Source organism: Myotis daubentonii, chromosome 17, assembly GCF_963259705.1.
Source record: "Myotis daubentonii chromosome 17, mMyoDau2.1, whole genome shotgun sequence".
NCBI classification, from domain to species: Eukaryota; Metazoa; Chordata; class Mammalia; order Chiroptera; family Vespertilionidae; genus Myotis; species Myotis daubentonii.
Window position 1 is genome coordinate 7236810 of NC_081856.1, and position 14283 is coordinate 7251092.

The 14283-nt window shown below is 43.0% G+C and overlaps 1 protein-coding gene across 3 annotated transcripts in view; it reads left to right on the forward strand.

The window, feature by feature from the left end:
• The window catches only part of IL7 (interleukin 7), a 56838-nt gene that overhangs the window by 1595 nt on the left and 40960 nt on the right, over positions 1–14283 (forward strand). For all 3 annotated transcript variants that reach the window (XM_059672674.1, XM_059672676.1, XM_059672673.1), the window contains exon 2: positions 6647–6780. In XM_059672674.1, coding sequence (XP_059528657.1) covers positions 6647–6780 — 134 coding nt within the window. The remainder of the gene's footprint in view (positions 1–6646; positions 6781–14283) is intronic.

Here is a 14283-nt window from a genome sequence, read left to right on the forward strand (position 1 = left end):
TGACATCGCCCAGAATTACCAGATCAGTGACAAAATAAAGGGGCAGGGGTCACAGTGTAGAAGACAACTGTGGAGGAGATTTATGATGGGCGTCCTCGGGAAGGTCGTGGGGAAATAGAAACCAGGTTATACACTGCCCCCCTGACCGGTTTGGCTCAGTTGGTTGGAGCATCATCCAGAGCATCAAAGGGTCTGGGTTCGATTCCGGTTGAGGGCACGTACATAGGTGGTGGGTTTGATACTTGGTCAAGGTGTGTTCAGGAGGCAACCAATGACTGACTCTCTCTCTCTCTCTCTCTCTCTCTCTCTCTCTCAAATCAATTTTTAAAAAAGAACTATTTATATATTTTTTTAAAAATTAGGTCTATCCTTGTTTTCCTTACACTGCCCACGGGTCTCCTGCAATTTCTCTGTCTGGATCCCTCCTGGTTCTATCTACTCCTTGCATCACCTGTGACCTGAGTGAGAGCTAAAACAAGGAAAGGAAGCTAGGGTGTCCATCATGGTCAAGGAGCCTTTATTTCCTGAAACGTATCTATAAGGATCTTGTACCATAAATTGCTATCAGCAAGCAATGCTAGAACTCTAAACTTTGAATAATGACTACAAGTGGCTTTCTGCATATTTTTCAGTAGATTTCACTAGAAGCTTAAGAATAGGGTTACTCTTTATCCTTTTTCTTTGCTACTTCTTTGGAGAGTTGAAGTTATTGAGGACCTACTATGTGGTCCTCAACTGTGCTATCTGAGGACCAAAAAATTGGAATAGTAAGAAAAACAGCAACCTGAGAAAGATTAGGAAACCTGAACAAGCACCACATCAATGTTGAAATGTCCTAAACAAACATGGAAAAGGACATTTTGTAGGACTAACTTACATGTCTTATTCACATGTGAGATTTTTTTCCTGGTTTCACCACTGACACATACCCTGGTGTGCTAACAGCAAGTAAGCAGTGTCCTTCTTCCTGAGATGACAGGATGATGCGGCAGAGTTTGGCCAGGAAGTACCTTAGTGAGTCCAGGAGGAGCAAGGTGGGGTGTTGCACATTCCCCTTGACTACACACCGCAGTTTTTCTAGGAAGCAGGTTAGCTTGCTGGCTAAAAGCTGAGTTTCTAGACTCTTCAACCTGACAAACCTGACTTTGAAACTTGCTTCTTACCAGACACATTATGTATGGGGCAAAAAAGTTTCTTTGGGCTCCAGATTCTTCATTTGCAAAAATATTAATAATTGATATCCTATATAATAAAAGCCTAATATGCTGATTGTCCAGTCGTCCGGTCAGCCATTCAACCAATCAAAGTGTAATATGGTAATGATATGCTAAGGCTGCTCAACTGCTCACAATGACATGCACTGACCACCAGGGGGCAGACACTCCAACCGGTAGGTTAGCTTGCTGCTGGGGTCCGGCTGTCAGGACTGAGTGAGACAGGCCAGACAGATGCTGGAGCCCTCCTGCGGCCTCTCCCTGGCTGGCCAACATCCCATGTCTCTCCCCAGCCCTGATTGTGCACCAGTGGGGTCCCTCGGCCTACCCTGCACCCTCTCATAATCTGGGCTGAGGGAACATCTCCCCCACCCCAGTGTATGAATTTCATGCACCAGGCCTCTAGTCTATACTAATAAACAACAAACATGCAAATTGACCTTTGTTACGCCTTAAGTCATGCCCACCAGCCAGTCAGAGCGACTATATGCAAATTGACCCAACCAAGATGGTGGCCGGCAGCCACGGAGCTGGAGCAAGCAGGAGGCTTGGTTGCCCCAATGATGGAGGAAGCCAAGCTTCCTGCCTGCCACGGCCGGCTCTGAGCTCCACTCAAAGCAACAAAGTTTTGATTATAGAAGGTAAATAAACCCCAGATACCTGCTTTCAGCCGGCCGTGGCCACGGAGCTGGAGCGAGCAGGAGGCTTTGGTTGCCCCTGGTGATGGAGGAAGCCAAGCTTCCCTCCTGCCCACCCTGGCTGGCTCTGAGCTCCTCTCAAGGCTACAAAGTTTCAATTATAGAAGGTAAATAAATCCCAGAATTAAAAGAAGAAAAAAGAAAAAAAGGAGAGGCTGGGAGCTTCCGTCGCGGGGGGTGGGGTGGAGGGGTGGCTTGGCCAGCCTGAAAATGGCCCTCAGCCCTTCACCCAGACTGGCCAGGCACCCCAGTGGGGACCCCTACCCTGAAGGGGGTGTGGCCAGCCTGCAAACAGCCATCAGCCCCTCATCCAGGCTGGCCAAACCTCCATGGGGTGAGGGTCCCCACTGGGGCGGGGGGGCTTTACCAGCCTGCAAACAGCCATCAGCCCCTCACCCAGACTGGCCAGGCAACCCAGTGGGGACCCCCCCACTCTAAAGGGGGTGTGGCTAGCCTGAAAATAGCTATCAGCCCGTCACCCAGGCTGGCCAGGCACCCCAGGGGGGTCCCCCACCCTGAAGGGGGTGTGACCAGCTGCAAACAGCCATCAGCCTCTCACCCAGGCTGGCGAGGCACCCCAGAAGGGGCCCCTACCCTGAAGGAGGTGTGACCAGCCTGAAAACACCAATCAGCCTCTCACCCAGGCTGGCCAGGCACTCCAGCGGGACCCCCACCCTGATCCAGGACACCCTTCAGGGCAAACCAGCCAGCCCCCACCCGTGCACCAGGCCTCTATCCTATATAATAAAAGGGTAATATGCAAATTGACCCTAACAGCAGAACCACTGGGAATGACTGGTCACTATGACACACACTGACCACCAGGGGGGCAGAGGCTCAATGCAGGAGCTGCCCCCTGTTGGTCAGTGTGCTCCCACAGGGGGAGCTCTGCTCAGCCACAAGCCAGGCTGATGGCTGCCAGTACAGTGGTGGTGGTGGGAGCCTCTCTCGCCTCCTCAGCAGCGCTAAGGATGTCCGACTGCAGCTTAGGCCTGCTCCCCACTGGCAAGTGGACATCCCCCGAGGGCTCCCAGGCTGCCAGAGGGATGTCTGACTCCCAGCTTAGGCCTGATCCCCCGGGTAGCAGGCCTAAGCCAGCAGGTGGTCATCCCCCGAGGGGTCCCAGACTGCAAGAGGGCACAGGCCAGGCTGAGGGACTCCCCACCCAGTGCACAAATTTTTGTGCACCGGGCCTCTAGTATTAGTATATAATACGTGCCTCATGAAATGGTTGTAAAATATGATATGCAATGTCATAGGTTGACTTCAGAAATGTCTAAATATTTATCATGGGATTTGTGGATAGAATTTACATTCCAGTCTGAATATACTTATAGCAGTTATTAGATTTCTTTATGCGAACATCATCAAATTCATTTTTGTAACCTTAAAAGCTGATTTCCATACAATGTATATGGCTGTTTTCTACTCTTTATTAACATTTTCTTTATTCACCCATTTGCTTGTGCCAATTGATCAGATTACTAGTAAAGTCATATACACTCATGTCTTCCAGTCCAACCGGAATGTCTTTGGACCATTTGTTTTCAAATTCCCAGTGAAAGCAAGTCTATGCAATGTCCATAATGGACAGTCAATTAACACTCATTGGGCTTAAAGGCTGATGAAAAATTGAATTGGATGGAGTGTAGGAACTAATTTATTTATGTTCACTTTGACCCCATAACTTAAGTAGCTGAGGATTGAATGTATTATTTGGCTTACATTAAAACCATCAAGAATTTTTTAGACAGCCATCATTTTGGTTTAACCAGATTCCCCACTGAAAACAAATTCTCCAGTTTCAATCCCTTCAGGAGATCTAAAGAAAATTCCACAAGCCCCAGCTCGCCTTGCATTATTCCTCATGGTTTATCTTTTCTGTAACCTAATGAAAATGGCAAGATTGGGGGAAGTGTGGGTATCTGTATATTCTGAAACAAAATAAGAGTTCTTTTTCTACTGGGACGGTGTTAAAAGCAAGCTCAAACTAGGCAACATTCATATTACTATCTCCATGGTGTGGAGAAAAGACTTCAAGTCCAGACCAAAGTGCAAGTCATGAGGAGCTGTGGGTCCGAAGGCCCGGCTGTGTTTGCAGCATTGTCCAGGAGGCAATTTCAGATCTAAAGAGTTACTGCATTTCGATGGCCAGGGAGAGTATGAGAATTTCGGGTGCTTGAGAACTGGAAGGGACATGGAGGGACCATTTAGTCTACAGTTTTCATTTTACAAATCAGGGGAGTGACGCTTAAAAGATGTTCTGTGGTTCAGTCAGGCAACAACTCAACATCACACCAAGACAAAACCCCCATCTCCACTCGGCAAACCCTCGCACTCTGCTTTGTCCTCGTCTGTCTGGGGCTAAATTATTTAACAACAGTGGCAACAAAATACACTCTTTACTGACAAGTCAAATTATGTTTTAAATTTTGAAATTAGTTGTGATACACAAAAAAAGATTGAATTTTCCACCAGGTCGTATTCGAAAGCATTGATCAGATGCCTTTCAATGAATAAATAGGCCGATGGGAATTGGGAAGCACCAATTACTGAAAGTTGGGGACACAACAGCTGGTGCTCTATGTAGAATATAAAACAACCTCCTTTGAAATAGCATGCATGTATAGTGGTAAAAATGCCTCTTTTCATGCTGGTACTTCATACTTTATTGTATTTATCTCCCTTAAAGGTCATTTCAAGTTCTATGCTCTATAACTTTCCCTTTATCATCTACTCCTCCCAGCGTGCACCACGTGGGCATCTGCAAGGTGACAGAGAAAAGGTCATCTCTCTACTATGCATATAAGTCTGATTACAAAGCTAGGACCTGTCAATCATTAGTTGGTCATGCTTGAGAACCTTTGGCATGAAGGAACAGGAGTAGAAGAAAGCTTCAGAGCTGGAGACTGTTACCTGGAAGTGGTTTGCATTCGGACCAGTGTGCTTGCATGTTATCAAAAGATTGTGGCCATTTCTGATCAAATCCTGGTGAGGCAGCAAGGCCAGGTTAAAATCCAGACCTGGCAGTTACTACCTACATTTCAGAAAAAGATGAACTTGCAGAACTCTTTTGGTCTTTGGAACTAGTATGTATATGACACTTGATGCTTGGCACATGGTAGGTCTTCAGTGAAAGGTAACTGATGTCATCTTTATTATTCACCTCCTAAGTGAATTATTGCTTGTCATGTATATAGATATTTCTTGGCAGAGCAATGAACGGAAGCCATGTCTCAATTTGTTTCTCTTGCCTTGGTCAAGAGTCAGTGACATAAGAGGATGAGATTCATGGAGGATTCATGTTTGTTCCCAGATCTGCCCAGCCTACTGCCTCTATGTGTAAAATATGGGTCATTAATAACACATAATTTACTGGGGAGTGCTACCGATTCTTATATGATGGACAATGATAGCATAGAGGACAATGTTATTGGAAACTTTTGTGATATATTTAACCATCTTTAGGTCTTTGTCACGATATCACTACCGTGTGTTCTTAGGGATGATATTATTTGTTATCTTAATCAGAGAAGGCACACATGTGAAATGTCTTGCACTCAGCAAGTGCAGTGGAAGTTCATTTGGGAAATTCACAGGAAAGATGTTGTCAACATAACCCAAGAGTTTCCAGAAAGATGCAGAGGAGATACTCTGACAGGCTTATGAAGAATTAAGTCCCTATATAAGCAAATTTTTATGCCTCAGGGAGCCACAGGCTTTCTGTTCAGTCTATTACTATTGCCCCAAATGATTCATTTATAATTTCATTCTTTTTTATTGGATAACTAGAGGCCTGGTGCACGAAATTCGTGCAAGAGTAGGCTTTCCACCCCCCAGCTGCCAATACTGGCTTCCCTCTGGCAACCGGGACCTGGGCTTCCCTCACAGCCCCGGCTTCATCCAGAAGGTTGTCTGGAAAGATGTCTGGTCTAATTAGCATATTTTATTAATATAGATTCTTTTTTATTAGCTAATCGCCCCCAATTAGGAAGGCTTATAAAAAACAGATAGAAATCATTAGTTAACAGGGTGTGAACTTACTTATTGGGCTTTTCTAACATATCAAGAAGCTAAACAGATCAGTGTTTGAAGAGAATAGGGGCTCAGGGTACTTAGAAACAGAAGCTACTGAAAAGATAAGGAGTCTCGAAATATAATGTCAATGTTGCCACAGTTCTGGGAAGAGTAAACCATCACTAAAAAGCAAAAACATAATCACAGAGTCATAGCGTGGGATCAACCTGCGACGCCACCTCAGGAAGCTGCTGGACGCTTGGACAGCCATCGGGTTTCCATACACAGTCACATGCCATAGATCATAAAATGTCAAAAATGTGTAACTTTTTCACCTGTCCTTAGATTACCTGTTCACCTGTAGATGCCTTTCCCTGTGGGGATGTTCAACATAAGTTGAAATTGGATAAACTGAATTCATACCCTGGAGTGTTTTCCAGAAGCAAAGAGACCCTGCTGGCACCCACCACTGCTCTGCACTTTCCCAAACAGTAATTCCTCAGTTAAAACAGGAAAGAAACTCAGACACTGGAAGTCTGTCCTGCTTTGGTTGTTACTCGGTATTGAGTTTCAGAGTTCCTCCCACTCTATCCAAAACCAGAGATGCATGTTTACAAGGATTAGAAATATGTGGCCAGGCTCATTGAAAGGCCACCATCAAATCAGATCACGTGACGTAACAGTTACTAGCTCGTTCTTATGTACTGTTGTCTTCAGTTTCTTTCAGGTATATCTTTGGAATTCCTCCCCTGATCCTCGTTCTGTTGCCAGTCGCGTCATCTGATTGTGAGATCGAAGGTAAAAGTGGCGAAGAGTACCAGCATGTCATCATGGTCAGCCTCAATGACCTGGTATGTGCTGCTTCTCACATTTTAACTCGTTGGGAAAATGTGATAGATACTGTCACTATGCAATTTTATATAGTCAAGTATCCATTTATAATTATTGAAAGTGAAATAACTAAGGGATGAAATTCAGTGAGCTACTAATTATATATTTTCATAGCTGGCAATCATTGCATCCTTTAAAAATAATTCTTTCCTAGACCTTCAGACTCCCACAACTGCCCACGTCAGCCCTACTGCCCTTCACCATCAAATTTCTCATGAGCATAATGTAATATCACTGTCTGCATTTCCTCACCTCCCATTAACAGCCAGTCTCTGTGGAACCATTATATCAGGAGAGGGAAAATAACAGAACATAACATTGAAAAGGTATCATGGAAAGATGTACATAGCTATTTTATTTTTATCTGAATATGTGAACATATATACCAGTATAGTATGTATTTTATATAATTTGCTATGAGTAAATTTTTCTATTTACTATGGACAATTTTTTATAATAGATTTCATTTTAGAACAGTTATGAGTTTACAGGAAAGATGAGCAGGAAGTAAAGAATTCCCAGATGCCCATTGTCCCTCTGCACAAGTTTCCCCATTATTTACATCTCGTATTTGTGTGGTACATTTGTTACGATTGATTGAACCGATCTTGATACATTATTATTCATTAAAGCTCATAATTGACCTTAGGTTTTTCTCCTTGTGTTGTACATGCAAAATGTCATGTGCCCACCACTACAGTGTTATAGGGATGGTTTCACTGCCCCTGACATCCCTGTGCCCCGCTGCCTCGTCTCTCATGCCCTTCTCTTGAACCTAAGGCAACCCCGGAGCTGCTTGTGGTCTCTGTAATTTTGCCTTTCTGGAATGTCCTGTATTGGAGTCATGCCCTGTGTAGCTGTTTTAGACTGGATCCTTTCATTAGCAATATGTAGTTAAGGTTCCCCCATGGTTTATTATGGCTTGATGCCTCATCCATTTTATTGTCGAATAAAATTCCATTGAATGGATGCACCTCCGTTTGTTTTTCTATTCACTGCTAGGACTTAATCTTGTTTGCTCCCAATTTTTGGCTCTTATGAATAAACCTTCTATAGACATTCATGTTTAGTGCTTTGTACAGAAATATAAAGTGAGTTTTCAAATCATTTGGTTAAATAGCCAGGAGAGCAATTACTGGATTTTGTAGAAAGACCATGTGGAGCTTTGGGTAGTATGGACATTTTCATGATGTTGATTCTATTAATCCAGAAACATGGTCTATTCTCTACTTGTTCCTCTATCTCCCTTTCAACATCCTGTAGTTTTCTAAGTATAAGTCTTTTACCTCCTTGGTTAAATTTATTCCTAAATACAGTGGGGCCTTGACTTAGGAGTTTAATTCGTTCTGAGACCAACCTTGTTAAGGAGCGCGTTAACTCAAATTACTCTATCAACTCAATGCAAAAAATCCATGGAGTGAGAGCTGGTATCTCAAAAAACTCGTTAGTCGGGACACTTGTAAGTCAAGGCCCCATTGTACCTTAATATTTTTTTTGCAATGGTAAATGGAATTGTTTTTCAGTTTCTCTATCTGAGAGTTCATTATTGGTATGTCATCAATATCTGTGTGTTAATTTTGTATCCTGCTACATTGCCGAATACATTTATTAAATCTAGGCATTTTTTGGTGGAGTGTTTAGAGTTTTCTACTTTGCAATATCATGTCATCTGCGAATAATGAGAGTTGTACTTCCTCCCTTCCAATTTGGCTGCCTTTTTTCTTCTTCTTCTTGTCTGATGGCTGTGGCTAGGACTTCCAGTACTATATTGATTAAGAGTGGTGAAAGCAGACAACCCTGTCTTGTTCCTGTTCTTAGGGAACATGGTTTTCATTTTTGCCCATTGAGTATGATGTTGGCTGTAGGTTTGTCATATAGGGCCTTTATTATGTTCAGGTATGATCTCTCTATTCCCACGTTGCTGAGAGTTGTATCAAAAAAGGGTGTTGGATTTTGTCGAATACTTTTTCCGCATTAATTGATATGATCATGTGATTTTTGTCCTCCAATTTGTTTATGTAATGTATCACATTTATTGATTTGTGAATATTGTACCAGCCTTGCATCCCTGGAATAAATCCCACTTGGTCGTGGTGTATGATCTTTTTAATGTATTGTTGGATCGGATTTGTTAATATGTTGTTGATGATTCTAGCATCTATGTTCATCAGGGATATTGGCTTATAATTCTCTTTCTTTGTAGTGTCTTTATCGAGTTTTGGAAAATTGCAAACTGCTGGCCTCATAAAGGGAACTTGGAAGTGGCCCAGCCATTATGGCTCAGTGGTTGAGCATTGACCTATGAACCAGAAAGTCACAGTTTGATTCCAGTCAGGGAACATGCCCAGATTGTGGGCTTGATCCCCAGTGTTGTGTGTGCAAGAGGCAGCCGATCAATTATTCTCTCTCATCATTGCTGTTTCTACCTCTCTATCTCTCTCCCTTCCTCTCTGAAATCAGTAAAAATATTTTTTTTTAAAAAAAAGATGGCAGTATGAAGCCATCTAACCAGGGAGGTTTTTTATTACTACTTCAATTTCATCAGTTGTGATTGGCCTATTCAAGTTTTCTGATTCTTCCTGATTCAGTTTTGGAATATTGTATTTTTCTAGGAATTTGTCCATTTCATCCACATTGTCCAGTTTGTGGGAATCTAGTTGTTAATTGTATTTTCTTACAGACCTTTGTATTTCCATGGATCAGTTGTACTTCACCCATTTCATTTTTTTATTTTGTTTATTTGGATCCTCTCGCTTTGTTTCTTGATGAGTCTGGCTAAAGGTTCATCAATCTTGCTTATCTTTTCAAAGAACCAGCTCTTGGTTTCATTGATCTTTTATATATTTTTTTAGTCTCTACATGGCAAACCCATCAGGACCTAGTGCTTTCTGCTTTGGAAGGCTTTTAATTATTGATTCTATTTATTTAATAGACATCTACTTCTTCTTACATGAATTTTGGTGACACATGATTCTTGTATCTTAAAATACATGTAGGTGTTACCAAAAGCAGCAGAACAGGTTTGGGAGAGGGTCCCTCATCAGGGAGAGGATGGGTGACCTTGAAAAGGAATGTCAATAAGAAACCAATAGGCTTGGTGTGGTTGGACTGTGGGATGCAAGATGAGAACCAAATCCTCACAGGAAGCCCAGACCACTCAGTGCTGTGTCCGCCATACACAGGAGTCTAAACACCAGGAAACCACTGAGGACTTTAGGGGGAAGGCATTCGACGTCAATGCCGTTCTCCTATTGGCTTTTGTTGATATTCCTATTACTTGGTAAAGGCTCATTATGTATGAACTATAGAATAGAAATATTTGTCCTTTGTATTCACTGCTGTACCAGGAAAGACTAGGACTCTCAATAAATAATTGATGAATGAATGAATGAAACGGTAATAACACATCATATTTTGTTTACAACTTTTTGTCTGGCAACCATGTAGATAAATTTGTGGGGTAGAATGGGAAGCAAGGGGACAAGAGGAAATACTTCATTAATTTAGGTGAACATTGTTGACGGGTGTAAACCAAGGTTGTAATTCACAATTTTAGGTACTTCCCAATAAACTGAAAGGTCTGTCAAGATACTGCTGGGACTCACCTCCAGAGATTCCTGTTTTTAAAGAATTTCAGTGATGTGGGAGGCCCACTGGATAATTTCATACATGACCATCCTATTTGAAAATAATTTATGAATCAAAGGAAAAAATTAGAATAGTCCCCTGATTTTAGTCTAACACCTAAATTCTGCTGCATCAGATCTACAAAGCCAGACCTGTGGGTATTAGCTGACATGGGTTTCCTTATTTGTTTTTCAGTGGTTAGCTCAAACACAGTAACAAAGTAGAATAAACTGGACCATAAATTCAATTAGCTTTTTCAATAAATCCTCACCCGAGGATATGTTTTACTGATTTAAGAGAGAGAAGAAGTGGGGGGTGAGGGGAGAGGAGAGAGAGAGAAAGAGAAGAGAGGGAGAGAGAGGAGAGAAGAGAGAGAATAAGAAAGAAGAGAGAAGAAAGAAACATGGATCATTTGTCTCCCAACCAGGGATCGAACCTGCAACCTTTTGGTGCAGGGGACAATGCTCAACTTAGTGAGCCACCCGGCCAGGGCAATTAGCTATTATTTTTAAGTTACACATTTTATTTTACAATCCATGATTGAACATTCATTTTAAGGATTAATAAAGCAATCTTCTGCCTCATGGAAAAATATATTTTCACTGGTTCCCTCAGTTAAATTGCTTTACTGTGAACCAGCATCACAGTGCAGTGTGAGGGGCCCTGAAAGAGGGATCAGAAGATCTAATTTGCTACTAGCTTTGTTCTTAGCAAGCATTTTGATTTTGGATACCTCATCTAACCTCTTTGGATTCTTCAGTCCCTTATAAAATATGGAAATTGAATTCTCCCGGAGATCTCTCATAGTGCTCAAATTTTTTGAGACATGCAAAAAAGTCACCTTTTCTTTTCTTCTTTTCTCCTTCTTTCCCTTCCTCTTTTTCTTTTGTCCTGATTATTTTCCTCCTTTCATAAATATTCATCAATCCCCTACTATGTGCAATGCTCTATGTCAAGTTCTTCCAAATAATAATAACAATAATATTATTAAGTGGTCTCCAATGAACATATAATCAAGGACTGCCATGAAATTTATTCAGAAATAATTATCTTATAAAGCAACAAATAAGCCATACTTGGAGAGAAAAGACTATTCTTTACCCCATTGAATAGTATTGGTATCCTTTGACCATACATGTATGGGTTTATTTTTGGACTCTTCAATTCTATTCTAATATGTTTTTATTGCTATTGACTTGGAGTATATTTTGAACTCAGGAAGTGAGAGTTCTTCTAGTTTGTTCCTTTTCAAACTTGTTTTGGCTATTTCAGGTCCCGTGCAATTCCATATGGATTTTAGAATCAGCTTGTCAATTTCTAAGAAGAAGTGAGTTGGGATTCTAATAGATTTTGTTGTACCTGTAGATCAATTTGGGGGGTACTATCTTTTTGACAAGGCATAATGATGGTTATGATCTATGAATACAGGATGGTTCCCGTTTTTTTAGATCTTTAATTTCTTTGAATGAAGTTTTGTAGTTTTCAGGCTGTAAGCTTTGAATTTCTTTTGTTAAAATTATTCTTAAGCATTTTATGTATCTTTGATGCTATTGTAAGTAGGATTGCTTTCTCAATTTTATTTGAAATTTATGATTCTTAACTCTTACTCCTTGCATACTTACCTAAGTTTGTATCTTATTTTCCCATACTAGTCTATAAGTATCTCAAGGACGGTTCGTGTTTGATTTATCTTTGTATCCCACAGAATGCTCAGTGCACCACCTTGCACCTGATATTTTTCCATATAAACAAAGATATGAATTGTAATAATATATGATAAATAATATATGAATTATAAATCAACTTCATATGTTAATGAGAACATGGAATTTGTTTCAAATAAGTTAGGAAATCTTTTTTCTAGAACATTTGTTTCTTTGAAAACTTGTCATGAATCCAATATCAGGTATTTCTTTGATATCTGATAGCAACTATTTTGGGATGTTATACATTACTGGAGGCCCGGTGCACAAAAATTTGAGGGGGGTCCCTCAGCCCGGCCTGTGCCCTCTCGCAGTCTGGGACCCCTTGGAAGATAACGACCTGCTGGCTTAGGCCTGCTCCCAGGTGGCAGAGGGCAGGCCCAATCCCTAGGTGCAGCCCCTGGTTGGGCTCAGAGCAGGGCCGATTGGGGAGTTGGGGCGCCGCCCCATGTCATGCACAGAGCAGGGCGGATTGGGAGGTTGCAATGCGACCCTCAGTCACGCTCAGGGTAGGGCCGATTGGGGGGTTGGGGCACCGCCCCCTGTCACATTCAAGGCAGAGTCAATGGGGAGGTTGTGGCGCCACCCCATCACGCACAGAGCAGGGCTGATCAGGGGGTTGGGGAGCTCCGCCCTGTCATGCACAGAGCAGGGCCCATCAGGGGGTTAGGGAGCTCCCCCCTGTCACTCACAGAGTAGGGCCAATAGGGGAGTTGGCACACCACCCCCTGTCACACACAGAGCAGGGCGGATCAGGGGGTTGGGGCGCCGCCCTCTATCACCCACAGAGCAGGGCCGATCAGGGGGTTGGGGCGCCGCCACTGTCACACTCAGGGCAGGGCCGATGGGGAGGTTATGGCTCTACCCCATCACACACAGAGCAGGGCCCGTGGGAGGGGGGGTTGGGGCGCCGCCCTCTATCACCCACAGAGCAGGGCCGATCAGGGGGTTGGGGCGCCTTCACCTGTCACAAACAGAGCAGGGCCGATAGGGAGGTTGTGGCCCTGCCCCCTGTCACACACAGAGCCGCAGGGCAATCAGGGGGTTTGGGCGCTGCCCCCTGTCACACTGATCCCGGTGCCGGGAGGCCTCTCAGCTCCGCTGATCCCGGTGCTGGGAGGCATATTACCCTTTTACTATATAGAATAGAGGCCTGGTGCATGGGTGGGGGCCAGCTGGTTTGCCCTGAAGGGTGTCCTGGATCAGGGTGGGGGTCCCCACTGGGGTGCCTGGCCAGCCTGGATGAGGGGATGATGGCTGTTTGCAGCTAGTCACACACCCTTCAGATTCGGGGTCCCCACTGGGGTGGCCAGTCTGGGTGAGGGGCTGAGGGCTTTTTTCAGGCTGGCAGGTGACTGAAGCTCCCAACTGCTCCCTTTTTTCTTTTTTTTCTTTTTTTATTCTGGGCCAGCTTTAGCTCTGAGGCTCCAGCTCTTAGGCCTCCGCTCCTGAAAGCAGGTATCTGGTTTGTTTTGGTTCTCGAAACTCTGTATCAACTCCAGCTCTGAGATCCCAGCCCACTGAAAGCTGGTTTCTGGGGTTTTGTTTAGCCTATATTTGTTACAATGTTTGAAACTGCAGGCTCAGAGGCCTGCAGTGGCTGGCGGGGAACGTTGGAGTCCTCCGTCACTGAAGCAAGCAAGTCTCATGTTAGTTTCAAGCTGCCTGGCTGCCGGCTGCCATCTTGGCTGACAGTTAATTTGCATATTGCCCTGATTAGCCAATGGGAAGCGTAGCAGTCGTACGCCAATTACCATGTTTCTCTTTTATTAGTGTAGATTTTATTCATAAAAAATTATTTTGCTTAAACATGACTCATATGATTGAATTATGGAACTCTTACCATAACTGAGTCACCAGAATTGAGGCTGGTTAAAATATGAAGACCGCTAGAGAAGGGCAAACACTTTCTAAGGATGACTCAGTATAATACACATTCATTAAGGGCTGTCCTTTGTTCTAAGTTATGAAATTTAATATCTAATGACTAATAGGTTATTATTAGCTTTTACAATTTCTAATATCTTTAACTCTATCTCTATCTCTATCTCTGTTCTAGAGGCCCTCAGAGATTCAACTTCTGTCTTCACCTCTCACATGAACTTTAGAACCATTTAGTTCAAATATCAATTA